This window comes from Podarcis melisellensis (assembly GCF_964234715.1).
Source record: "Podarcis melisellensis genome assembly, chromosome: 8".
Taxonomy (NCBI): Eukaryota; Metazoa; Chordata; class Lepidosauria; order Squamata; family Lacertidae; genus Podarcis; species Podarcis melisellensis.
In genome coordinates this window covers 14274745-14301013 of record NC_138540.1, presented here as the reverse complement: position 1 = coordinate 14301013, position 26269 = coordinate 14274745, and the positions used below count along the sequence as shown (strand labels likewise).

At 47.4% G+C, this 26269-nt stretch overlaps 1 protein-coding gene across 5 annotated transcripts in view; it reads right to left on the bottom strand.

The window, feature by feature from the left end:
• The window catches only part of UBR4 (ubiquitin protein ligase E3 component n-recognin 4), a 141967-nt gene extending 115951 nt beyond the window's left edge, over positions 1–26016 (bottom strand). For all 5 annotated transcript variants that reach the window (XM_081923331.1, XM_081923332.1, XM_081923334.1 and 2 more), the window contains exons 1-23: positions 25766–26016; positions 15734–15831; positions 15367–15470; positions 13642–13771; positions 13193–13329; positions 12606–12708; positions 11989–12130; positions 11676–11800; positions 10816–10940; positions 10576–10635; positions 9681–9871; positions 9466–9565; positions 9238–9375; positions 8691–8805; positions 8367–8554; positions 7508–7667; positions 6650–6738; positions 5633–5802; positions 4985–5267; positions 4629–4761; positions 4042–4121; positions 3080–3208; positions 2227–2409 (exon numbers count right to left, since the gene is read on the bottom strand). In XM_081923331.1, coding sequence (XP_081779457.1) covers positions 2227–2409; positions 3080–3208; positions 4042–4121; positions 4629–4761; positions 4985–5267; positions 5633–5802; positions 6650–6738; positions 7508–7667; positions 8367–8554; positions 8691–8805; positions 9238–9375; positions 9466–9565; positions 9681–9871; positions 10576–10635; positions 10816–10940; positions 11676–11800; positions 11989–12130; positions 12606–12708; positions 13193–13329; positions 13642–13771; positions 15367–15470; positions 15734–15831; positions 25766–25926 — 3144 coding nt within the window. In that variant the 5' untranslated portion in view covers positions 25927–26016. The remainder of the gene's footprint in view (positions 1–2226; positions 2410–3079; positions 3209–4041; positions 4122–4628; positions 4762–4984; positions 5268–5632; positions 5803–6649; positions 6739–7507; positions 7668–8366; positions 8555–8690; positions 8806–9237; positions 9376–9465; positions 9566–9680; positions 9872–10575; positions 10636–10815; positions 10941–11675; positions 11801–11988; positions 12131–12605; positions 12709–13192; positions 13330–13641; positions 13772–15366; positions 15471–15733; positions 15832–25765) is intronic.
• Between the last annotated feature and the right edge of the window lie 253 nt (positions 26017–26269).

Below are 26269 nucleotides of genomic sequence, written 5' to 3'. Positions count from 1 at the left end.
CAGAGAGTGGCTGTGTTTGACCACAACGCTTAAGCATTAGAGTGGTACCTCTGGTTACGTACTTAATTCGTTCCGGAGATCCGTTCTTAACCAGAAACTGTTCTGAAGCACCACTTTAACTAATGGGGCCTCCCACTGCTGCCGTGCCGCCGCGCAATTTCTGTTCTCATCCTGAAGCAAAGTTCTTAACCCGAGGGACTATTTCTGGGTTAGCAGAGTCTGTAACCTGAAGCGTATGTAACCCGAGGTACCCCTGTATTGTGTTATTATTGTTCCATCTCTGAAACACTCTCCCACACGTAAGATTGGCTGGCGCCAACATTGTCAACTTTTCAGCACCAGGGAAATATATTTTTTGCCGTTCCATGTATGGGGGCAGTGGCTATTTTAGGTGTTCATCCTGTTGCTGGGGGAGGGAGGATATTCTTGTTTTGTAACTGAACAGCTGTTGTTTAACAGCAACTTGAGGAAACAACCAAAATCCAACAAGCTGTGGCTAATCCTAGCTATAGTTTGCTAAAACAACAATTTATTTGTACCCCGCCCATCTGAATGGGTTGCCCCAGCCACTCTGAGAGGCTATAGGCTGGGAGCCTATTTATAACTATGATTTACCGTATTTTTCGCTCTATAACACGCACCAGACCATAACACGCACATAGTTTTTAGAGGAAAACAAGAAAAAAAAATTCTAAATGAAACAGTGGATGTATGATTTTTGTGGTTCATGCTGTGGCCACAGACAGGTGATCTGACAGTGAGTTTGGAGTAGCCCAATGCAAAAATCCTGAGGATCCATGTGGATCCGTGCTTTGTAACCACATTTTTGCACCACTGTGACCCTAGGCAACAGTGGGTGCGTGATTTTTTTGGTGCAAGATGTAGCCATGAACATGCTATGTGATCTGATGGTGAATATGGGGTGACCCAATGCAAAAATCCTGAGGATCCATGTGGATCCGTGCTTTGTAACCACGTTTTTGCACCATTGTGGCCCTAGGCCACAGTGGGTGCGTGATTTTTTTGGTGCAGGCTGTAGCCATGGACATGCTATGTTATCTGATGGTGAATTTGGGGTGACCCAGTGCAAAGATCCTGTGGATCCATGCTTTGTAACCACGTTTTTGCACCATTGCAGCCCCAGGCAACAGTGGGTGCGTGATTTTTTTGATACAGACTGTAGCCATGGACATGTAATGTGATCTGATGGTGAATTTCGGGTGACCCAATGCAAAAATCCTGAGGATCCATGTGGATCCGTGCTTTGTCACCACGTTTTAAATGGGGAGGGAAGGAAAAACACAGAAGGGACAAGAAGCACAAGAGGGGTGTGCGGAGAAGCAGCTGGCTAAGAATGCAGGGGAGGAGTTTAACGGGGTGGGGGGGAGGAAAGGAAGGCAAAAGTCCCCCACCCCAAGCCAGCCCTCTCTCTCTCTCTCTCCCACCTGCATGTTTTTCGGCTGCCTGCGAGTCGATAGAGCACGGAGAAGAGGAGGTGGTGAGCTGGAGCCTGCACGCAGTGTGACTAGGAAAGAATTAGAAGGAAGGACTCGATCCTTTCCTTAACCCTCTGCTTGCCAGGAGGGCAGGGGATTCCCTGCTCTTTGTTGAGTTTGAGCAAACGCAGCAACAGAAGCGGGTGGGCAGTAAGACCCTGAGGCAGAATGCAGGAAAGCAGCAGCTTCTGCCTTCCCTCCGCCCGACCGCCCGATCTTATTTTTGCCTGATTTTTGCCTATTTTTGCCCCTGCGCTCCGGCGAGTCAGCTCCAGGGACCACACATTCGCTGAATAACACGCACAGACATTTCCCCTTACTTTTTAGGAGAAAAAATCTGCGTGTTATAGAGCGAAATTTACGGTATTTAGCTGCCTTGTTTCAGCAAACCATAGTTATAATTAATGACAGTTTTGACTTTGGAGATAACAGCTAAGCTGTACATAATCCTAAAGTAGGACTTCTTACGGCTCAATTGCAGGAGGGAAGTACAAGTCTGCCTTGGTGTAACAGTAAACCATGGTTTAGCTGTATTTATTTATATGTGCCAGCAAACCAAAAAAGTCTTAAAGACTTACAAGGAAAGGAAAATGCAATACGCGGCGAACACAACCATTAAAACAATGCTACACAGTGGATCACTGGATGTGGACAAGCAGGGATAAATGGGGACGATCCCATCTAGACGACCTACAAAACCTCAAGTTCTCAGGCCAAGCAGAGCAGCTACCTTGATCCAGCTGACGTATGTGGGGATACGCAGACGGGAAGACCAGCGCAGGGTGTGCAGGATGTCACACTCGCTCATCTCAGGGCTGTTCATCGCCAGCTGGTTCATGTAGTTCTTGGAGGGTGGCAAGATCCCCAGGATCCGCCAGAGGATCAAGAAGTAGTATTGAAGCGCACAGGCCTCCTGAGCAAAAAAGGAAGCAAGACAGAATTAGCTAGCTGCAGTTCTCTTACAGTTGTCCAACCCTCAGGGACTAAAACTGAAAGGGAAGCCAAAGGCAAGGAAGCCTAATTGATGTAGAAAGCCCTGCAGAAGGACATAGGAAGCATCCTTCTATTGAGTTGGCCCATCGGTCCAGCCAAGAACATCCTTGCCTATACTGACTGCCAGCGGTTCTACAAAGTTTCACAGGCAAAGGTCTCTCCCAACCCTGCCTTCCAGAAATGCCAGGGATTGAATCAGAAACTTTCTGCAAGCAGAACACATGTGCAGCCTTAGTATATGACCCTTTTCTCTCATACAAATCTCATGTCTTGGGCAAATAAGGCTCACATCATCATGCCAGTTCAATGACCAGAGTCTCAAACAGGCCTCTACTGTCTACTCGAGACCACCTTTACTTATTCCGCTGCCGCACTAGGTCCCACAGCTGAGCCACATTGCTGCCGCCTGCCCCACCCGCAAACTGCACAGTGCAAAAGATGAACCACTATTGCCAATAGACTTAGTGGACAGATCAGCAGCTGAGCTCCCTGCCAGATTCATCTAGTGAAACAAATTCAAGTTTATCTGGAGAGGGCAGCAGAAGAACAGCCACATCCAAGTCTGGCTCAGGAGCCAGGGGCGCCCTTACCAGTGCGGTGACATTTTTGTTCTCCTTTCTTCGGAGGGTGTCAAACTGGGAGCCAGCAGCCAGCAGCGAGGTGAGGGCCGAGTACAGGTCATCGTATTTTGTGGCCTTCGCAAACAAGACCTCGCACACCTGAAAGAGAAGCAGAGGAGTCCAAACTGTTTCACTGTGGCTTTGCTCCACTCACCACTCTGGTTCAGAGGATCTGCTAAAAGTACAATTTCGCCCCCACAGGAAAAATGCCTTCCTTTAGGCCAGCAGTTCCCAAAGGAGGAAATGGGGAGAGCTGAGAGGCAAGGGGGAGGCAGTGAGGCACAGGAGGTGTAAAAAGACTTTGAAAAGTTGGTATTGATGGATCAAGTTATTTGTTAAATTAATTAAACTGGATTTTGAATAAATGTGCAATTAACTGTTAATTAACTGTAAATGTTTTGAATTTTATTGCGTCATTACCTTCCTTAGCGGATTGTGCAAACCACTGTTCTGAATAATGCTTTTTTATAGGAAAGAGGGCACTGGGGCACATGGGTTAAGACCACACCATCAAAAGAGAAAAAGCAGTTATTCCAAGTTTGGGGAACACAGCTTTAGGTCTCGTACATTGTACAGTGGTACCTCGGGTTAAGTACTTAATTCGTTCTGGAGGTCTGAACTTAACGTGAAACTGTACTTAACCTGAAGCACCACTTAAGCTAATGGGACCTCCTGCTGCTGCTGCGCCACCAGAGCACGATTTCTGTTCTCATCCTGAAGCAAAGTTCTTAAGCTGAAGCACTATTTCTGGGTTAGCGGAGTCTGTGACCTGAAGCGTATGTAACCCGAGGTACCACTGTATGTGCAATGATCAACTGGGGCCTGCAAATGGTCCCAAGCCAGCTGCCAAACACTGCTGGACATCACCAAGGAAGCCTTGCCCATTGTAGCAAAATTCAAGTCCTACAGGGGTGGGAGATGCTTATAGGTACCGTGTTATCAAGGCGGTTCAGATCGTCTTCTGGTGCTTCCGGTGAGAGAATGCAGTAGAATCTGGGTTGGGGGGCTGCATCTGGGAGAAACAGAACAATTCAATGGACCGGGTTATTTTAAGTTGCCTCCAAGGGAACACAGAAACACAGATGTAAGTGATCTTTGAAACCAGGACAGCTAGGCTTTCAAATGCCTCAATAGGAGATGGGAAGCAGGGCTCACTGTCAGCTTTGCCAAAGCTCAGCTCCACCAGGCACCTCCTGAACTGTGCTCGCTGATCTTTATCAAAACAACTGCTTAAAAAATGGCGGCCCAAGTTCCTTTCTTCCCTGCCCCTATTTCCCCATGTGGGTTTTTTTTTAAGATTGTAAACTGATTGTATTTAAAGCCACTCTTGTGGAGGCTTTTCAGCTGAAGAGAAGAGAAGATACACTCATCAGCTGCACCACCACGGTGAATTAAAACAACAACAACAACAACAAGATTTGCTGCATTTGGAAAAGTCCTAAAATAAGATTGGTACTGTTTGAATGCCATTAACCATCGAGGGAAACCATACCTCCACCAGCTTACTCAAGAGACCCACCTGATGAGCAGTGCTTGGCCCAGTTCTCTTCCACTTCCTTGAACCCGTGGTAGAGGGGAGAAGAGGTTCGCCGACTGCCATCCTGGGACCCGCCGGCCCAAACAATGGGTGGAGTGAGCAAGTTGTATTGCACCTAAAAAGGCAAGCAGAGGGAGGACAGATGTGAGGGGAGCAAAGAACAATGTCAGTTTGGTTGGCTGCTCATCACAGAATCACAGAACTATAGAGCTGGAAGGGACGCCCAACGGTCATCTAGCCCAACCCATGTGCCACAATGCAGGAATCAAAATTAAAGAATCCCTGGCCTGAGGAATGAAGCACCCAGCAGCAGAGCAACACCCATCCACAGTGCTCACCTGTTCAAACAGGTACACCGGAACCTTTGAATATTGGTGAAGCAGGTAGTCGAAGACCAAGAGGAGGCGGGCCAGGAGGAGAGGGACGCAGCTCAGCTGCGAATCCAGGTTGGCCATCAGCTCCAGGATGGTCTGAATGCAGAGAGTTAAGACCGACCGGCGGCCTTTCTCGGAGAAGCTGTGGAAGATCAGCAGGAGCAGCTGGAGGTGCTCGACGTTCAGGTCCTCAGTGTCGCCAGGGAGCGTCCCCTGCATGGCATTCTGCTTCAGGGTGCCCACAAACCTGCCAAGGGGGGAAGGGAAGAGGCAGGGATCGGGTCACAGCAAAGCAAGAAGCTCAACAGCACCAGGTACAACTCTGGCAAAGGACAAAAGCTATACAAGGAAGGTCCTGACTTCCATCGCTTTGGGGCTGCCCACCCTGGACTGCCACCCCTGAATGTCTGAGGGCAGTGGAACTACCAAGCAGGGGCTTTAAGGTCTACCAACGCGTTTTAAGAAGTAGGACTCCAATCTTAACATATATAAGGGACACAGTGGTATGGGAGAAAGTTGAGGATTATCCCGGTGAAGATACTAGTTGATGAGACCCGTTGTTTCTTATTCAGCAAGGCCTTGACTACAGCTCTCCTTTAACCCCTTGCTCACCTCTCCCAAACCTTCAGGCATTCGGGCACGTCAGGGTCTCCTTGGGTGCTCGCTTTGTGCTGCCAGATGAGGAGGAGCCGAGAGAGGACAGACAAGCTCTGGGGGTGGATGTAAAGGGGCCAGGGGCCTTCGGAGAAAGGGGCCACGCCCAGCTGCTGCAGGAGAGTGCTCTGGCAAGAGGGGAAAAGTAAGTGCCTGCATGAAGTCCTTCAATAAAATCTAAACAACTGCTGCTAAAGGGAACTCCCTTATAAGCATGGAGATGCAATTTGAGGGACGTATGAGGCTCCCTTATATTGAGCCAGACAATCTAGCTCAGTGTTGACTATAGTGATCAACAGTGGCTCTCCAGGGTTGTTGTTTTTATTTACTTCATAAAATTTATACACTTCTCAATTATTAAAAACAACCACCACCCTCAAAGCAGTTTACAAAAAAGGTAACACAATCAAGCTATCGGTAAGAAAAACTAACAACAATTTAACACTATAGAAAGTCAAAATGGCAATTAACCTAAAAACAGATTTAAAAACTCACATCAAATTTCTAAACAACTGGATAGGCTTGTCTAAACAAGAATGCTTCTAGCAGAGGCCAAATAGAGTATGGTGAAGGCAGCTGCCTAGTATCAAGAAGCAGGGAGTTCCAAAACGTAGGTGCTGCCACGCTAAAAGACCCAGCTCTTACAAATACGGAATGAGTGTTATATGGCATCTGTACGATGCTGTGAATTGAACCTGTAACCTTCTGCATGCAAAGCAGATGTACTACCACTGAGCTCCTATCATTGTCCTTGACCACTGGACCATGCTAGCTGGGGTCCAATGGTTCCTGGAAGGCCACAGATGGTTCCACAACTCTGTTCTAGATTCAACTTGGCCATCAAATTTTCAGACGTTAACACTACCCCACTATTCCCCCATGCTAATTTCTAAACTGATGGCCCTGCCTTTCCTAAGAGGTGGGGTCCCTCTAGAGCCTTCTTATTACTAGCCCCACAAGCAATGCAAGACTCACTTGCAAAGTGGGGGACTGGAGGTCCGAGGTCACCAAGGAGTGGTTGAAGTGGTACAGTGCTGCAGCAAATTCCTCCTCCTCTGTGGTACCTATGACAAAGGTCAGAGTCAGCTGGTCATCCCAGGATCCCACCACTTCACACAAAATAAACAGAAACCCGGCATAGCTAAACGGAACCTCTTGGTTGAGATGGTGTCAGAAGGCTGCACTTTGCTTACAATTACACTCGTCCATCTTTGATCTTCAGCCAGAACTTTCAAGTGACCAAAGACGCCACCAAAATGGCCACCCCCTCTGTGTCCCTCTTTCTCCAGCAGTAGAGGAGACGCTGGGCTGCCATTTCTAGTCTCCTGTTTGTGTACAATTCTGCCCTTACAACAATCAAATCACATCTGCCAGGTTCAGAGACAGTTAGGGACATGCCCTATGAAAGTATGAAGCTGGCTGGACCATGTCAAAGCCAGTGATCCATCGAGTTCAAGAGTGGGGAAACCTTTTATTCAACCAAAGGGCCACATTCCTCTCTGGGTAACTTTCTGGGGGGCCACATGTCAGTGGTGGGCGGGGCCAGAGGCAAAAATGGGTGTGGGGCAACGAAGGTAAATTTTTATTTGCTGGAGATGGCTAGTTTTTACACACGCCCTTCTCTACCTTCCATCCAGGCAAGCCAGAAACATCATCAGAGCTGAAGTAGACATTCCAGCCAGGAAAAAACCATTCAAGGAGGATGCAAAGCAGGATTGTGAAGGCCTAAGGTTGCCCATCCCTGATCCATCTAAAGTTCCCCTCCAAGGTCTCAAGCAAAGACACTAGGCTAGAATGGCGGGGGGTAGAGAGAGAAAGGACTTGCTCTCCAACCTTTGATCCCGTCCTTGTCCACTTCCTTGATGATGCAGGCCAGCGTGGCCATGTGCTGCTCTGTCAGCGAGACGCTCAGGTAGTTGCGTATGAAATTATTCCTGGAGTCCAGCATAGAGGAAGTCACAAAGTTCAGGATATTGGAGGCCAGGTTTAAGAACTAGAAGCCAAAGGGGAAGAGGAGACAGGAGAGAACGATGCATGAGCCAAACAGAAACTGGAACGGAACCAGGAGGATAATACCGTATTGGCCCGAAAATAAGCCACACCTTTAAAATTGGAGGGCGGGGCGAGAATAAAAGCTCTCCATTCCTCACGGCTCCTGGCTGCATACTGGGTCATGTATTCAAATGTTCGCGAATATAAGCCACACTTTAACTTTTCACACAGTCAGAATTGGGGGGGGGGGGGAGTGAGGCTTATATTCAGGCCAATATGTTCATCAGCTGTGCTTTCTCACAGATCCCAGTCACATCCCAAAAATTCACTTTTTGTGTTCAAAAATGGCCCAAGATGTTTTGCTTCCCAAAACCAACAGGTATTGAATATGGTCGTCAGTACGGTCCCCTCAACCCCATACACACCTCCCTGCCCCATGTACTCCTTATTGAAAGTCATTGTGCAAAGGGCACCTTTTATACTGCAAATTGCAGTAACCGGTGTGAGTGTTTGTGTGTACTTGTCTCAAAACAAAGAAACAGAACAATCTTTGGGTCCTCCATGAGTTTGTCGAAGGTGGTGGCCATCACTGCCTCTTGTGGGGATGAGTCTCCTGGTTCAACTATGCACCACTGATTTCACTGGGTCTACTCTGAGCAAAACCAGCTGGACACAACCCTAGAAAGTTCCCACCACACACCAGTTCTGGATCTTTGCGACTGGCCAAGATGTTCCCGTTTTCTCCAGCGGCCTGCTTATTGGGGCTCTTCACTCGAGGGGAGCTCTCCAGGGGCGGGGGTGGGGGCGGCGGCGGAGGGGCCACTTTCTCTTTGCTGGGAGAAATGGTCTCCTCGAACCACTGCCCGAGGATGGGCTCACTGTCGTCATCTAGGAAAAAAACCCAAAGTAAACACAGAGATTGTTTAAGAGGCGAGAGTGTAACATACAATTAAGGGTCCTCTACTGATTTTATTGCTGCCACCATGAAATACAAATCCCCAGGCCTCCCCTGTTTTGTACGCACCCTGACTGCTGTCTTCGGTGCTGCTGAAATCGTCCTCGTAGTAAGTGTTGGAGTCTGTGGAAGCGCTCACGTCGCTGCTCATGGAGCCCTTTCGTTGTCGCTGAAGAACACAAGCCTGAACGTTTGGGTCGGCGGGGTGGGGTGGGAGGGAGAAGAAAGACCAGACCAGGTCAGCTGCTCTCTGCAAAGCTTAGCTCTTGAAAGTTTAGACTTCAAAGATGGAGGAGGAGGAGTTTGGATTTGTTATCCCACTTTATCACTACCCTGAGTCTCAAAGCGGCTAACAATCTCCTTTCCCTCCCTCCCAAACAACAAACACACTGTGAGGTGTGAGGCTGAGAGACTTCGGAGAAGTGTCACTAGCCCAAGGTCACCCAGCAGCTGCATGTGAAGGAGCGGGGAATCGAACCCGGTTCACCAGATTACGAGTCCACTGCTCTTAACCACTACACCACACTGTAAAAGATGACTTTTACAAATGATGTAAAAAAATTGAGCAAGTTTCTAGACCTCCAGGTTGAAGGAAGCCCAAGGGGCCCGTAAATACCTTTCTGTACGAGGTCGACAGCAAAGTCAGGAGCAAGTTGGTGAGGGGCACGGAGTCGATCAACCGCTGGATTCGCTGGATCGATGTGCTCTGGGCCATGATGTTCAGCACAGCTGGGGGGCCATCGGTCTCCCAGCCCTGGAGGACGGAGGGTCAAAGCTGTGTTATTTTGTCATGTTCAGAAAGCAGAACCCATTAGAACCCTGGTCTGAGTTGTCTCTCTCTCACCTTGTGAAGAGCTTCAACTTGCAGGTCTTGGAAGAGGGAAGTGAGCAGCTTAATGGCATGGTTGGCAAGGACAACAGACAGGACGCCAAAACCCTGGTGCCTATGGAGAAGAGAAAAAGGAAGCATTTGAAGAACCCAAGAGCTTTTCCATCTAAGATACAGGAAGGTGAGGGGAGAGTCCCTGATGTTATTCTCTTGACTGATACCAAACTTACCCTTTCCCAGGCCCCAGTTTAGGGGATCCCACTCCCTCTTTGGAACGAGCAATGATGTCCCGCACCCGGAGGGCCGCCAGGGGATCTTTCTCCTTCCCCTTATCAGCCAGGGCTGTGGGGCTGAGGTTCAAGATGAGAAACAGGCTGTTCAGCAGACACCAGGCGCCAAGCAGCTGAAAGTTCTGGTAGTGCTGCCATCCCAGGAAAGAGGGGGGGGGAAGAGTGAGAACACATACAAACCCATGTTTAACTCCACAACCACTTTGATCTGCAAAACGAGCACTGTTACAGATGCCATACAATATTCATTCCACATTTGTAAGAAATCAATATTTTACTGTAGCAGCACCTATACTTCGGAACTCCCTGACTGTTGACACCAGGCGTGTGCTTTCAATGCACTGCTTCCGGCATCTACAAAAAACCATTTTTGTTTAGGCAAAGCCTACCCAGACTTGCAGAATGTTGTTTTATTCTGGTTTTCAGCTTATCATTCATTTTAATTATTTTTTACAGTTTTAAGTAATAGTTTTAAACTACTTTTCAAATGATATTTTGTTCCATTCTTTTCTTTCAGTGGGTGGGGTGGGATGTTTTGATCCTGATTTTTAAAAATCTGGATGTGTTTTAAGATTCACCCCCCCCCCTCTGTTGTGTTTTTCACTGGTTTTGATGTAGGTGTTACTTATTGTAAGTTGCTTTATTTCTTCAAAAAGCAGCTAATAAGTTTAATAAACGACAACAAACTACTACTACTTTTGGTAAACTGCTTTGAGGCCTTATTACAATCAAGTGCCTACATATCAACCTTGCAAATAACGTTTCATTCCAGCCCATCCATATGGGGCAAAGTTGCCAAGACAAAGGAGCTCTGCTTGGAGGTTATCGCCCTTACCTCCCCACCTGCACGGCGTGAGTTGCTGATGGCCTGCCCAATCATATCATAGATTTCAAGCTGCAGACACAGATGGAAACAAGAGATTTCAGGACTTAATGAAAAGCTGCCATTTATACATGCATGCATACAAAAAAACAACAACCAAAAAACCCTTTGGGTTGCAAATTCAGCACCGTATCTTCCCTTGTGGACACACACAAAGAGGTTTTCCCCTAAGCATCCAGCCACCCCACTTACACATTTCTGCACAATGGTGGCTGCATCGTTTTCGTAGTCTTCTTCTTTTGAACTTGTGGACCCAGTTCGGACCTGCTGGGTGCTGCCTACATGCAGGATGGCCATGCAGGTCGCAACACTCACGCCTGAGTAGAGAGAGAAAAAGAGGATCTTGGTGTCAGGCAGAGCCTCGCCTAGCGCTGTAAGCTACATCCCATAGTAAGTCTAAGAAGGGGTCAAGAAGAAGTGTCCCCAATCGCAAATTGAGGAAACCTCTTTTTAACTGTCAGTGCTTCTCTACAGAATTCCTACTGAGAGACAAGTTTCCAAAGCACAAACCAGGTAGGCACCGTAACTGGGCTGTATTCAACTAAACTAGACTCGGCACAAACCAGCCTTCAGCAGCCCGCTGCCCTCCAGAGGCTTTGAACTACAACTCCCATCAGCCCCTGCTGCGACTTGTGGTCCAAAACACCTGGAGGGTATGAGGCTGGCATAGATGCAGTGGAATTAAGTTAGTCACATCCACTAATTTAAATGGATTGTTATACTTACACTATGAAACTAATCAACCCAAGTTAATCATGTTTGGTAAACTCAATGGGTCTACTCTGAGTAGAACTAACTAGGTACAACCCATTGTTACTATTCAGTTGATGCAGCGCCATTTGACGTGCACATCATGTGACAAAGCAGAAGAGGGTAGGCCCATGCCCAGAGAAGCTTGCAATTTAAAATTCAACAAAGGGGAAACTTAATCGGAACAGGAGGGGCATAAGGAGAGCCGAGAAGAGGAAGAGGTCCATCCTTTCACTCTGAGATCAGAATGACAATATGTGCCAAGTTCAGTTTAATTATATTACTGTCAGGCAAGTGCTCACCTGCATAGAGGCAGCTAAGAGCCAGAACAGTGACGTCCTGCAACCTTGTGGGAGTAAGAGGCTCCAGAACAGGGAGGGAGAGAGTATCCAAGGCCATGGTCACGTCAATCACCAGCGAATGGAACCTGCAGAAAGAAGGTTGACAGCATTGGAAGGGGAGCTTGGGACTCACCAAGGCAGGGAAATCCCTGGTGCTGAAACCCAGCATTGAATAGATGAAAGCCAGGGCCAACAGGCAACGGCCAACCCAAACTGGGTGATAGATTGGAAGGTGGGGGAGAGAAGAGAACATAAAAAGGGGAGCTCTCCTTACCCGTTACGGACTGCAGTGGCATCAGCTACAGTGGCTGGCATGATGAAAAAGGAATTAGCGGACACAGCGTCCTGGAAGCGGTTTATGTAGCGCAGGAAGTAAGGGAGGTTCAGGCAGACCCGCAGCAGCTTCTCAGAACCACCTGTTAAGAAGAAAGGCAAGCAGTGTGACAAAAAAAGAGAGAGCCCTGCTGGATCAGACCAATTCCTTTTCATAGAAATGTAGAGTTGGAAGGGACCACGAGGCTCATCTATTTCCACCTCCTACAATACAGGAATCTTATACCCAAAGTGGGGCTCAAACCCAGGGCCCTGTGATTAAGAGTCTCATGCTCTATCAACTGAGCCATCTCCCATCCATCTCGTCCTGCCTCCTGTTTCTTCCCACAGTGGCCAATCAGATGGCTCCAGGAGGAATACTAGTAGGGTGTGAAGGCAATAACCCTTTCCCTGCCCACCCTCCAGCAACTGGTGTTTGACAATAGTCAGCCTCAGCCGATGGAAATGTTATACAGCTAGGGAAACCCAACTTCCTGCTTTCCCCCCTCTTCCTTTCTTTTAAGATTGCTCGCTTGAAAACAAGTGATAGTAGTCATAAGCATTAAATCCTCTTCCTACCAAGTTCTTGCAAGCTGGCCACGTTCTGAGCAATGAATATGCTCTTCGTCTTGGCTGCAGAGGCTTGGTCCGTGGACGCCTGGTCGTCACTTTCACCTTCCCCCTGAGGAGAAAAAGGGGAAATGGGCACCAGCCATGGTGCCGCTCCACATTTACATAGTGCTTTTGTATTTTAGTGTATCACAATTTGAAATCTATGCAATGAAGAGTAATACAGGAAATAAAAGAAGGAATGAAAACACATTTAAAAAATCAGACAAAACCTAGCACAGCACATTGCAGTTGGCAGAACGGTCTGCCAAGAACCTTCAGCAATTTTCAAGCGGCTTGCAAGGAGGAAAGTTTGAGAACCACTGCCTTAAGACATAGGAAGCTATCTTGTACTGAATCAGACCACTGCCTCAGTCCTGTCTCCAATGACTGGCAGCGGCCCTCCAGCCGTCTTTTCCAGCCCTACCAAGGGATGCTACCAGGGAGTTTCTGCAAGCAAAGCAGGTGCCCTACCACTAAGCTGCAGCCCTTCCCCAGCTCCTTTCACTTGAACTGTTGTCACTGGACAGAGGGAGTCTCCAGGCTTCCATACACACCTGAGTCTGTGGCAGGATTGGAGAGGTTGCCACTCTGGGATTAAAGACAGACGTCAGCTGGTTGAGGAAGTTCATTTGCACTTCCTTCTGTCGCAGTTCGGGGCTGACTGGAGATGCCAGCTCTTTCTGATCCTCCACTGCAGAAGGGAGAGAGGAAAACACATTAATTCAGAAAGGCTGGATGTGATCATCTGGTCACATTCAGCATGAGAGAACTCACAACAAAGTTTGCCTATTTATTTCATTTAATATCCCACCTGTCCTCCAAGGAGCTCAAGACAGCATTCAGGCTTCTCCCTGCCCCTAACTGATTCATCCTCACAACAACCTTGCAAGGTAGGCAAGGATGAGAAACGGCCACGTGAGCTTAATGCAGCGTAACATGACTGAGTGGGGATTTGAACCCTAGCCTCACACTCTAACCTGCTACATCATACCACAGTTCTCACCATCAGAGAGGGTCTTCACTGTCTGGGGTAGTTTGGCTGACTTCATCATCGCTGTGAATGTGATGATTTCGGTTCTGTCAAGGCGGCTGCAGCCAGTACACAGGCCCTTGATCAGCAGGATCAGGTGTTTCTAAAGACAAAGAGACAACTTCAAAGGTCAAGGCAGATGTGAGGACATGCTTTGGTGGTATTTCAGTAAACACTAGCAGCAGAATTTTTATGGTACCCTGGTTATTACTATTATTTATTAATTATCTCCCACATATATCTCAAGGTGACGTACACAATATAATAAAAACAGCACAGAAAACAGCAGCAAATGCATTTTAAAAGCAATACAAAGTAGGCAACCATGACAGACACATTCATCTGACGTAACACAAGTTTAACTTAACAGGTAAGTGGAGATGGGCCTAGTGGTACCACGTCATCAAGGCTATCTTTCTGTATGCCAAAAATGTAAGACTGTCATCATGCTGCAGTTTGAAAGGCTTCTGAAGCTTTCTGTTGAATATCTTGTTTAAATATTAGGGTTCATTATTGTTCCACAAGATGTGTACTACTTTAAAAACCAGGGTGCATATCCTGACCTAGTTTTTGCAGCTGTGTAGCAGGTGCTGATAAGTCATTATAATTAGCCGAATAAGGTGATTACAGTGTTTCTTTTTCTTTAACATATTGCATGTGTCAGCAATTGTGAACGGTATATAATGTGCTGTATGTACCATACTCTGCCCCCTGTGGGTGGATAAGTGATGGTTACAGACACTATGTAGAAGGGATGACTGTAAGATGTATATTTGGGCAGTTGTTATTAAACCTTACAAAGCTCACTTTGCGTCTTTTCAGTGATTCCATCGGTGTGGTCTAATCTGCACGCACTCTGCGGCATGCTGCAATATGCAATACTTTCTACCCAATAAGGAAACAGGACCATCTAATCCCATATATTCTCTACCCCAGCCTTCCCCAACTGTTCAATGTCTGGTAACTCCAGTTAAATAAAATCCCAGTTCACGTATTGGTGAGCCTTCCTTCTGGGTTGCTGAGATGCAGCATGCAAAGGGGTAGGTGGACAAGGTATTAATCTAGACCAGCCTTTGCCAACTTGATGCCCTCCAGGTGATTTGGACTGCAACTCTCACCATCCCTGACTATTTACCAGTTGAGGATGATGGGAGCTGGGAGACCAGCAACATTCAGGGCAGGCAAGGGAGCATAGAAGCTCTGCATCCCTGGTTTAAGTCAAGCCTTGGAAACTTCTAGATGCATAGCATAAAGGTAAAGGTAAAGGTACCCCTGCCCGTACGGGCCAGTCTTGCCAGACTCTGGGGTTGTGCGCCCATCTCACTCAAGAGGCCGGGAGCCAGCGCTGTCCGAAGACACTTCCGGGTCACGTGGCCAGCGTGACATCGCTGCTCTGGCGAGCCAGAGCTGCACACGGAAACGCCGTTTACCTTCCCGCTAGAAAGCGGTCCCTATTTATCTACTTGCACCCGAGGGTGCTTTCGAACTGCTAGGTTGGCAGGCGCTGGGACCGAAAGACGGGAGCGCACCCCGCCGCGGGGATTCGAACCGCCGACCTTTCGATCGGCAAGCCCTAGGCGCTGAGGCTTTTACCCACAGCGCCACCCGCGTCCCGATGCATAGCATAGGCTCTACTATTAAACAATACCCACACATACACACATTCTCATACACTATGAAAAAGGCTTCTCCTCTCACCTGTGAAACGGCACAAGCCTCATCTGGGTTTTCAAGTCGCAGCAGGGAAAATTCAATCAGGACTTTGCAGGCAGCTGCCACAGATTGCAGCTGATTTCTAGGTACTAAAAAGCCAAAGGTGTCAGATCATTCAAAGAGGTGTTAGTTCCCTACAAAGAAACCTCAGAAACCGATTTACCATTTGCTGATCTGTCTCCCCACCTTGGAAGTACATTTCTGGTTTGCAACCCTCCCCTTCCCTGCCTAGCCCTCTGTTTGCCTTATAAATTACAAGCCATCAAGGGAAAGAGACATCTGTTGGTAAGAACAAGGAGAGAAGGCATGATGGCTCAAGCAGAACGTCAAAACTCACACTCTGGACACTCACCCAGTCCACACACTGTGGTGATGTAGTGCGTCGCAAGGGCGACAAAGGACGAGTAGAAAGGTTCATACTGTTTGTCATGGTGCAAGATTTCAGACTCACTGCAGAGAGAGAAAGAAGACAGAGAGCGGATTATGAAGCAGTTATTTCTATGCTCTCGGGGACTGCCCTGCACTTTGACCATATGCATACAGTATGTTAAAGATTACAGGTTGTATCCATAAGGACGTATGAAGAGCTTGCTGGGTCAGGCCAGTGGTCCATCTAGTCGAGCAGCCTGTTCTCACTATGGCCAAACAGATGCCCCAAAGGGAAACTTGAAACAGGATCCGAGCACAAGAGCACTGTCTCCCCTCCTGTGGTTTCCAGCAACTGATATTCAGAAACCAGCTCGGTGTCTGGTATTCAGAAATTTTCCGGTGTCTCCAGAAAATGTTACACATCACTTGGGAAGACAGGTGAACTAATGCCAGTGTACTGGAAGAAGCAATGATCACCAGTGTCGAAGCAATTATTTTTCAACATCAACTTTGTTGGACTGGTCATGTTGTTTGGATGCCTGTCTTCCAAAGGAACTGCTCTAACCCAAACTTAAAAATGGAAAGCGTAATGCTGGTGGTCAACAAGAGAGTTTAAAGACTCTCTCAAGGCAAATCTTTAAAAATGTAGGACAAACACTGACAACTGGGAAACACTGGCCTGCACTCCAACTGGAGGACAGCCTTTACCCGAAGTGTCATGGACTATGAAGACGCTCGAACTCAGGACGGAAAGGAGAAGTGTGCTAAGAGGAAGGCATGCTTAGCAAACCCCCACCATCATCAACTCCCGCCTGGAAACCTATGTCCCCACTGTGGAAAGACGTGTGGATCCAGAATTGGTCTCCACAGTCACTTACAGACTCACTGTTAAGACCATGTTCATTGAAGACAATCTTACTCTGCTATGAGAGATCGCCAAAGAAGAAGATTCAGAAACATTACTGCCCTCAACAGTGGAACTACTAGCAAATCTACTTATCCTGAATCCAACCCAATATTCTTTAAAAAATCAGCAAGAATGTGCTTTCCGAAAAAATTGAGGGTTTGGGGGGGGGGGGTTTTGGTAATATAATTGTTGCAACAAGAGTAATGACTGGATCGATCCACACATAAAATACACTGTAAATACAACAGAGCATTCTGTAAAGTATAAATATCACATCAACATAAAAACAAAAACTAGCAGTTCCTCTAACATTCATCAAAATTTTAACCCAGCGGGGGAATCCCACCAGCATGTCAAGTAAAAATATCCAGAGAATTTCACATTCAAAAGTAGCACCAACGTTGATGACGCAGCAGCAGCACCACCGCTAACCACCCCAATCTTTTATGACTTAACCTTTTGAGAGCTGGAGGGGACTTAGGTGAGCATCTAACTCAGTGCTCCCAGCTCTGGCTGGCATCAGCTCTCCAGTCTGAGGGAGAGATGAGTTTCCCCGCCACACGCACCCCAGCCCTGCTAGCCTTGATCCTTTTTTGGAACTATTTATTACATTTCTATCCCACCCTTTCCTGCAAAAGAGCCCATCGAAAGGTTAAAACAGCTTTCCAAACTTTTCATGTTGGTGAAGCACAAATTTAGACATGCATCATTTTTGCGACACAGTAATTCAGTTTTGGTGGCGCTATTGGTTAAACCACAAAGCCTAAGACTTGACAATCAGAAGGTTGGTGGTTCAAATCCCCGTGAGGGGTGAGCTCCCGTTGCTCGGTCTCTGCTCCTGCCAACCTAGCAGTTCGAAAGCACGTCAAAGTGCAAGTAGATAAATAGAAGCGAAATGAGCGCCGCAACCCCAGTCAGCCACAACTGGACCTAATGGTCAGGGGCCCCTTTACCTTTAATTCAGTTTTACTAGTGAACTGGAGATTAAACTACTGTAATCCCTTTCCGGCCCAGGGAGGGGCGTGGGGAGCCTTCACACGATACACCTACACCTGTCACGACACACAGTTTGGAAAGCTCTGGGTTAAAACAATGCAATTAAAATAATTTTAAAGCTGGAGATTGAACACTGGACTTCCTGCAGATATTGTAAAGCTTTCAATTTACCACCAAGCTATTACCTCTTCCCACAGAAAACTGCCTCTGGGGCAGGACTGTAGGTACTCCAGGCAAGGCTGGGCGAGACTTCCATCTGAAACCCAGGAGTCACTTCTAGTCAGCGTAGAGAATACTGAGCTAGGCCTGTCTCTGTATAAGGCATCTTTCTATGTCCCTGGACTCACCCTATGAGGACTTAAACCTTGGAAACAAAACATTTTATGGGAAGAGACCACAGCTCAGTATTGGAGCACCTGCCTTGCCTGCATAAAGTCCCAGTTTTAATCCCTGGTGTCTTCAGGAAGGGCTGAGAAAAGACCCTTGGCCTGAAACCCTGGAGATCCACTGCTACTCTTCATAGACAATACTGAGTTAAAGGGACCAATGGTCTGACTTGCTAGAAGAGGAAGCTGCTTAGACTGAGCTAGACTCACTGATCCATCTAGCCAGGCGAGCCTCCCTGGGGAGAGCATCCCACAAACGGAGCCACTGCAGAAAAGGCTGCTCTTGTGTGGCCACCCTCCAGACATGTATTCCCTAAGCTTGGATCTCCAGCTGTTTTTGGACGACAATTCCCATCATCCCTGACCACTCATCTTGCTAGCTAGGGATGATGTGAATTGTCGTCCAAAAACAGCTGGAGACCCAAGTTTGGGAAACACTGCTCACTTTTCCAGGAGGAGGCACATGAAGAAGAGCCTCAAAAGATGATGATGATGATGATGATGATGATAATAATAATAATAATAATAATAATAATAATAATTTATTATGATGATGATAATAATAATAATAATAATAATAATAATAATAATAATAATAATTTATTATTTATACCCCACCCATCTGGCTGGGTTTCCCCAGCCACTCTGGACGGCTTCCAACAAAGATTAAAAATACATTAAAACATCAGTCATTAAAAATTTCCCTAAACAACAGCTGCCTTCAGATGTCTTCTAAACGTCAGGTAGTTGTTTATCTCTTTGACATCTGATGGGAGGGTGTTCCACAGTGCGGGCACCACTACAGAGAAGGCCCTCTGCCTGGTTCCCTGTAACTTGGCTTCTCACAGTGAGGGAACTGCCAGAAGGCTGTCGGAGCTGGATCTCAGTGTCCAGGCTGAACGATGGGGGTGGAGACACTCCTTCAGGTATACTGGGCCGAGGCCGTTTAGGGCTTTAAAGGTCAACACCAACACTTTGAATTGTGCTCAGAGATCCAGGTAGGTTCATATGGAGAGAGGCGGTCATTGAGATACTGAGGTCCTGAGCTATTTAAGGCATCCTAGGTCAAAACCAAGACTTTGAATTGGGCTTGGAACTAACTGGTAGCCAGTGCAACTGGGCTAGGATCGGTGTAATATGTGCAAAGCATATTGTCCCGGCGAGCAGTTCTGCACTAGCTGGAGTTTCTGAACCGTCTTCAGAGGCAGCCCTATGTATAAAGCTCCCAACAGCTTCATGTATATGTTAAACAGCTTTGGCAATAGATTACTACTTCCCACAGAATAACTGCAAGGGGGCCAAAAAGAACTTTTCCAATGTCAGTGTGGTATAGTGGTTAGAATGTTGGACTAGGACATGGGAGACCCAAGTTTGAATTATTATTAATATTATTGCTACTTTCTACACACAGTCCCATACGCAGGGCCTGGACCACTGTAACAGTGTGCCCCCAATACCAATCTCACAGAGCAAGTTCAGGAACATACCATGGCCAATGGTAACAAAAACCACAGAGTGACTGAGAAGAATGGATGGAGTTCACCCATCAGGCCAACCAAAGCAGATACCCATTACTGAGTAGGAGGGTCCCAACTTATAATATGGACCTGACACACACTTACAAAAACTGGCCAACAAAGCTCTTACAACTGTAACAGGAAGTTTCTGAATGTTCCATCAGACTGACTCCATCGCTTTTCAAATCGTTTTGGGAAGTTCTGAAGAATCCAGGTGATGGGACAACAAAACAACTCAGGAGTTGAGCCTCAAAGAGAAACAGCCAAAAGAGTCAAAGCACCCTTTTGCACTTACATGTTTTTCCCCTCTCTGCTGCTTCGATGAGCTTCACGCTGTTTGCTTTGTTAATGCCCCACAGCAGTTCCCCAGAACTTTGAAAGCATGAAAACACACACTAATGCACACACAGAGCTGGATGAAGTTTGTGCAATTCTGCAAAACAGAGGGTTCAAAGCAGACAGTTGCCCAACAGAGGCACGAAAACAACCTGATGCAAGGAAAGATGAAGGGCATTTCAGAATAGTTTGTTTTCTGCCGGGGTGGGTGCTCAGCTTGTTCCTGCTACTGTTCTAATGTGGTTTGTGTTACATCCATTGTATTGAAGCACCTCTGTTTTTATCATTGTTAGCTGATCTAGAAAATCCTTTACTTAAGCAGTGGTAGAAGTTCATTTTCAGGAACCTCCTAGGGACTACATGCCAGTGGTGGGCAGGACCAAAGCTCAAAGTATGCAAAGCAATGGATGCAACTCTTAATTTTGTGCAGTATACTGTACTGCATTCCAGCCATGCAAATACCAGAGGTTTCTACACCAAAAGAGACACTTCTCTCCAGTCAGGCAAAGACAAAGCATTATTATCACAATTCAAGGACACATTCCAACCAGGCAAAATCATCAGAAAAGGAGAAAGAGAGGCCTGGGAGGAGTCCTGAAGACCAGAGAGAGGACTTGTGGGTTGCTGCTGCATTTGGTCCTAGGACCCAAGGTTCCCCACTCTGACTTAAAGAGAAGGCTATTAACGCAGTCACGGGCAATTGTGGACGAAACCAGTTTAAGTGGCAAAACAGAACCACCACAAAATGACACCCATACAGCAGACACAAAAGCAGCGCAACTGAAAGCTGCTTTGTAAGAACAAACATGGTAGGAAATACATAAAAGGGAAAGACTGTGGTCAGTGATAGTTTTAGAGGGTTTTGTAGCACTCACATAAATGTAATATTATTTCAGAACTATTGTGCGAATCAAAACAGAGGTGACACCTTTATTATGATGAAGCTGGGATGCTTCTGACAGTTGCACAAGACAAAACATCGACAGCTGTGACATTTTAAAACCTCCCTAAACCTCCCAGCTGGAGGGAAGGCTGTATCAGTTGAATTTCTGCATGGCAGCTCTACCAGAAAAAGACAGCGACAGCTACCCTAAATCTCACTAGATCCCAGAAAGGATCAGTATTATCACTGAACCACAGAATTGAAGAATCAGAAGGAACCACGAGGACGTTCTAGTCCAACCCCCTGCAGTGCAGGAATCTTTCACCCAATATGGGGCTAGAACCCATAACCTTGATCTCATGCTCTACCAACTGAGCTATGATATACTGCTCATTAAAAGTAAAATAACTTCCTATTAAGATTATTATTGTCCCCATCTGTTCGGCAGTTGTTGATTAACTGTTCATGAATGGAAAGCACCATCTCAATAATAGCAAGGCTCCTGCAGCTAAGCTAGTGCCAAATGTACTGCTGTGTTTTCCTTTGGACCACATCAGTGAAGCCGAGAAGGGGGTTCTTGTCATCTGGGCACCCCTGGACCTCCATACATTGCCTAGGTTTGTGCCCTGGAGAGGTCATTTCAGTGCTGCTAACAGAGCAGAAATAACGATGGGAGGCAGCAGTTATATAATAATAATAATAATAATAATAATAATAATAATTTATTATTTATACCCCGCCCATCTGGCTGAGTTTCCCCAGCCACTCTGGGCGGCTCCCAATCAGTGTTAAAAACAGTACAGCATTACATATTAAAAACTTCCCTGAACAGGGCTGCCTTAAGATGTTTTCTGAATGTCAGGTAATTCTTTATCTCTTTGACATCTGATGGGAGGGCGTTCCACAGGGCGGGCGCCACTACCGAGAAGGCCCTCTGTCTGGTTCCCTGTAGCCTCACTTCTCGCAATGACGGAACCGCCAGAAGGCCCTCGGCACTGGATCTCAGTGTCCGGGCTGAACGATGGGGGTGGAGACACTCCTTCAGGTATACTGGGCCAAGGCCGTTTAGGGCTTTAAAGGTCAGCACCAACACTTTGAATCGTGCTCGGAAACGTACTGGGAGCCAGTGCAGATCTCTCAGAACCGGTGTTATGTGGTCCCGGCGGCCACTCCCAGTCACCAGTCTAGCTGCCGCATTCTGGATTAATTGCAGTTTCCGGGTCACCTTCAAAGGTAGCCCCACGTAGAGCGCGTTGCAGTAGTCCAAGCGTGAGATAACTAGAGCATGCACCACTCTGGCGAGACAGTCCGCGGGGAGGTAGGGTCTTAGCCTGCGTACCAGGTGGAGCTGGTAGACAGCTGCCCTGGACACAGAGTTAACCTGCGCCTCCATGGACAGCTGTGAGTCCAAAATGACTCCCAGGCTGCGCACCTGGTCCTTCAGGGGCACAGTTACCCCATTCAGGACCAGGGAATCCTCCACACCTGCCCGCCTCCTGTCCCCCAAAAACAGTACTTCTGTCTTGTCAGGATTCAACCTCAATCTGTTAGCCGCCATCCAACCTCCAACCGCCTCCAGGCACTCACACAGGACCTTCACCGCCCTCACTGGTTCTGATTTAAAGGAGAGGTAGAGCTGGGTGTCATCTGCATACTGATGAACACCCAGTCCAAACCCCCTGATGATCTCTCCCAGCGGCTTCATATAGATATTAAAAAGCATGGGGGAGAGGACAGAACCCTGAGGCACCCCACAAGTGAGAGCCCAGGGGTCTGAACACTCACCCCCCACCACCACTTTCTGGACACGGCCCAGGAGGAAGGAGCGGAACCACTGTATGACAGTGCCCCCAGCTCCCAGCCCCTCTAGACGGTCCAGAAGGATGTTATGGTCGATGGTGTCAAAGGCCGCTGAGAGATCCAGCAGAACTAGGAAACAGCTCTCACCTTTGTCCCTAGCCCGCCGGAGATCATCAACCAGCGCGACCAAGGCAGTTTCAGTCCCATGGTGAGGCCTGAATCCCGATTGGAAGGGATCCAAATGGTCCGTTTCCTCCAGGCGTGCTTGGAGTTGTTCAGCAACCACCCGCTCAATCACCTTGCCCAGGAATGGCAGATTTGAGACTGGGCGATAGTTGGCCAAATTGGCCAGGTCTAAAGATGTTTTTTTAAGAAGCGGTTTAATGACCGCCTCTTTCAGCGGGTCTGGGAAGGCTCCCTCACAGAGGGAAGCATTCACCACCCTGCAGAGCCCATCGCCCAGCGCTTCCCGGCTCGCTTTTATCAGCCAGGATGGGCAAGGATCAAGGAGACAGGTGGTCGGTTTCACTCGTCCAAGCAGCCTGTCCACATCCTCGGAGGTAACAGATTGGAATTGATCCCATATAACAGGACCAGACAGAACTCTAGCACTCTCCCGCCCTGGCCCTGCTCCCACGGTGGAGTCTACCTCCTTCTGAATCTGAGCGATTTTATCTGCAAAAAACTTTGCAAAAGCATTGCAGGAGATCTTGGGGTCCCTACCAGGCCCCGGTGGTACAGGTGGTTCCGATAAACTGCGAACCACCTGAAAAAGTCTCCTGCTGCTGTTATGAGTTATGAGTTATGAGTTATCGGTCTCTTCAGTCACAGTGGGTGCTGTGATTCTCTAGCGGCTTGACTTCATCCCCAAAGGCACACTCCATTCTCTCTCGAAACAGACAAATGCCAACATGTCTAGGGTGTGACCCTCTGGACGTGGCTCCTTAGACTTCTTTGACCAACTGATATGCACTGTTGTGTTATGGTCCTGCTGTTTTTGTTAGCATATCCTATTTTATGTAACATGCAACAAAATTAAAAACAAACAGTAAATTTAACTACAACAAGGCTAATCCAACAGCAGTGCCCAGATTACTGAATTCCGCCCCCACTTCCCCCTGGACAGAGGTTCAAGTGGTCCCCATTCTCTCTCGTATTTTAGGAAAGCAACCAAAACTTAAACAAAAAACCAAAAAATCCCTAAAGCATTGGATTTTAAATTTTTAACGTCTTGCTGTTCTTCTGAAATTGACCAAGCAGTTTCATGTTCCTCTCTTGAAGCTGCTTTAATAACGTAAATTGTACGCTATTTTACTATTGTTGTGTTTCTGCCATTTTTAATCTGACAAGTGCTTTGGAGGCAGACAATTTTTAATGTACATTTAATATTCAACTTAGGGTTATATCTAATATTAGTCCTACTCAGGGTGAACGCACTGAAATTAATGGACATGACTAACTTCGGTCCAGTAACTTCATCGGGTCTAACAGGAATAAAACTGAGTTGGAAGCAATCATAAGTAACAACAAAAATACCCCTTAGGCACTTTAAGGATGATCATTATAGCGTAAAAACTTCAGGTACCTCAACCCCTCTGAGCATGCGCGTACCCAAGATTTTGGTTGGGGGGGTAAACCTCAGTTAGCTATGTTTTTGTATTGATTTTTATTGATTTAGGGGGGCAGCGGCCCCTCCCTGGCTCTCCCAGCTACACCCATGCCTATGAGACACGAAGGGCAATCCTAAATTGGTGCTACAAAACACAAACAAGGCCACCTTTCTGGTAACAAGCTTTCTTGTAAAACCACCATGGGAATTACAGAACTAAACGCCTCCATTAAAATACCTACAATAAAGTATTAAAACAATTGTTTACTAGAGAGCTAGCCCTCAAAGCTGCTGTTGGGACTACAACTCACACCACTGCTGGGGCTGATGGGAACCAGCTTCCCATAATTTAATTAGCTCCCAAGCACCACAAAATAATAGATTATATATTTACTTATATCTTATAATTATACGCCAACTGTCCTGTGAGGAACTCTCCATTTTAGCCACACAACAATCCTCTGAGGTAGTGAAGACAGGTGCTGGCCGAAGCTGACCACTGAAAGCTTCATGTGTCTGAGTGGGGGAATTAAATACATTTTAATATTAAATTGTTTTAACCCCGCCATGGAACCTTAGAGTGAAGAGCAGGTAATGAGCTATAATAATAATCTGAATTTCCCTCTCCCAGCTCCCTAGTCAGATACTCACTAACAACTACACCATGCTGATTCTCCCCTCACCAAATAATGAAAAATGCAGATATCATATATGCTAGTAAATCAGCATTTATTCTATGCTAGCAAATGCCTTTTTTCTTTCTCCCCTATTTTATTATTATTACTTCATGCATTTTGCGTATTATGTGGTAAGCTGTCCTGTTGTCTCTTGAAGGACAGTATATAAAAAAAGTAAAGGTAAAGGGACCCCTGACCATTAGGTCCAGTCGTGGCCGACTCTGGGGTTGCGGCGCTCATCTCACTTTATTGGCCGAGGGAGCCGGCGTACAGCTTCTGGGTCATGTGGCCAGCATGACTATGCCGCTTCTGGCGAACCAGAGCAGCGCACGGAAACGCCATTTACCTTCCTGCCGGAGCGGTACCTATTTATCTACTTGCACTTTGATGTGCTTTCGAACTGCTAGTTTGGCAGGAGCAGGGACCGAGCAACGGGAGCTCACCCCGTCATGGGGATTCGAACGGCTGATCTTCTGATGGGCAAGTCCTAGGCTCTGTGGTTTAACCCACAGCGCTACCTGCGTCCCTCATAAAAAAGTAATAATATAATAAATGGGGGGGAGATATTTACTCTATTAAAAAATAATAGAATAAATATCTCCTCCCCCCCAAAAAAGGATCAAATCGTCGAGTGTCAGGCCTGCTCAGAGTTGATCCACTGAGCTCAATGCACGTGACCAACCAACCTGGGTCCATCAATATCAATGGGTAGTAGACATAACTCGAAATGGAAATGTCGGTTGCCAGACCTGTCAATTTCAACCCCATTTTATAGCAGCAACAATTGCAAGTCACTCTCCACGTGCCATGACTCCCGCTCAGCGCCAAAGGGGCGGGAACAGGTGTTGGCCGGACCACGCCCACCACCGGCCGAAGCCCCGCCCACGCCCCACGCCCCGCCTACCTCTCAATGACGGAGGCCAACAGCTGCGGCAACTCCCGCATCTCGAAGGCCGAGTAGGAGGCGGAGAGGAGCGGCCGCACCGCCACCTCCCAGCCGGGCTCCCGCTCCGCCGTTGCCGTCGGGGAAGAACCGGCGCTACCGCCTCCCCCCGACGCCGCCATCTTGACGACGACTCTCCTCAGCTCAGGTTCCAGAAGCGTTTGAGTTGCTGAGGCGAGGAAAGAAGAGGCCAGGAGACCGCTTCCGGGCCAGGACGGAAGTGACGACGGGGCGGTGGCGGCGGCGACCAATCCCCGCTTAGAGACGCAGTTTCGCCTTAGAGATTGGCGTTGCGGAGTGTTTCGTATAAACTTCCGTTCTTTTCGAAGCTGAGTGGCTAGAAGGTCCCACTCACATTACAAAGCGGAAGTTCTCTGCTTTCTGACAGAAAAGCGGTTGTTTATAGAGATTGCCGGGCCACTAGAGCTGCTTCAAATCCCTCCTATTTCTGAGGAGCAAATCTAA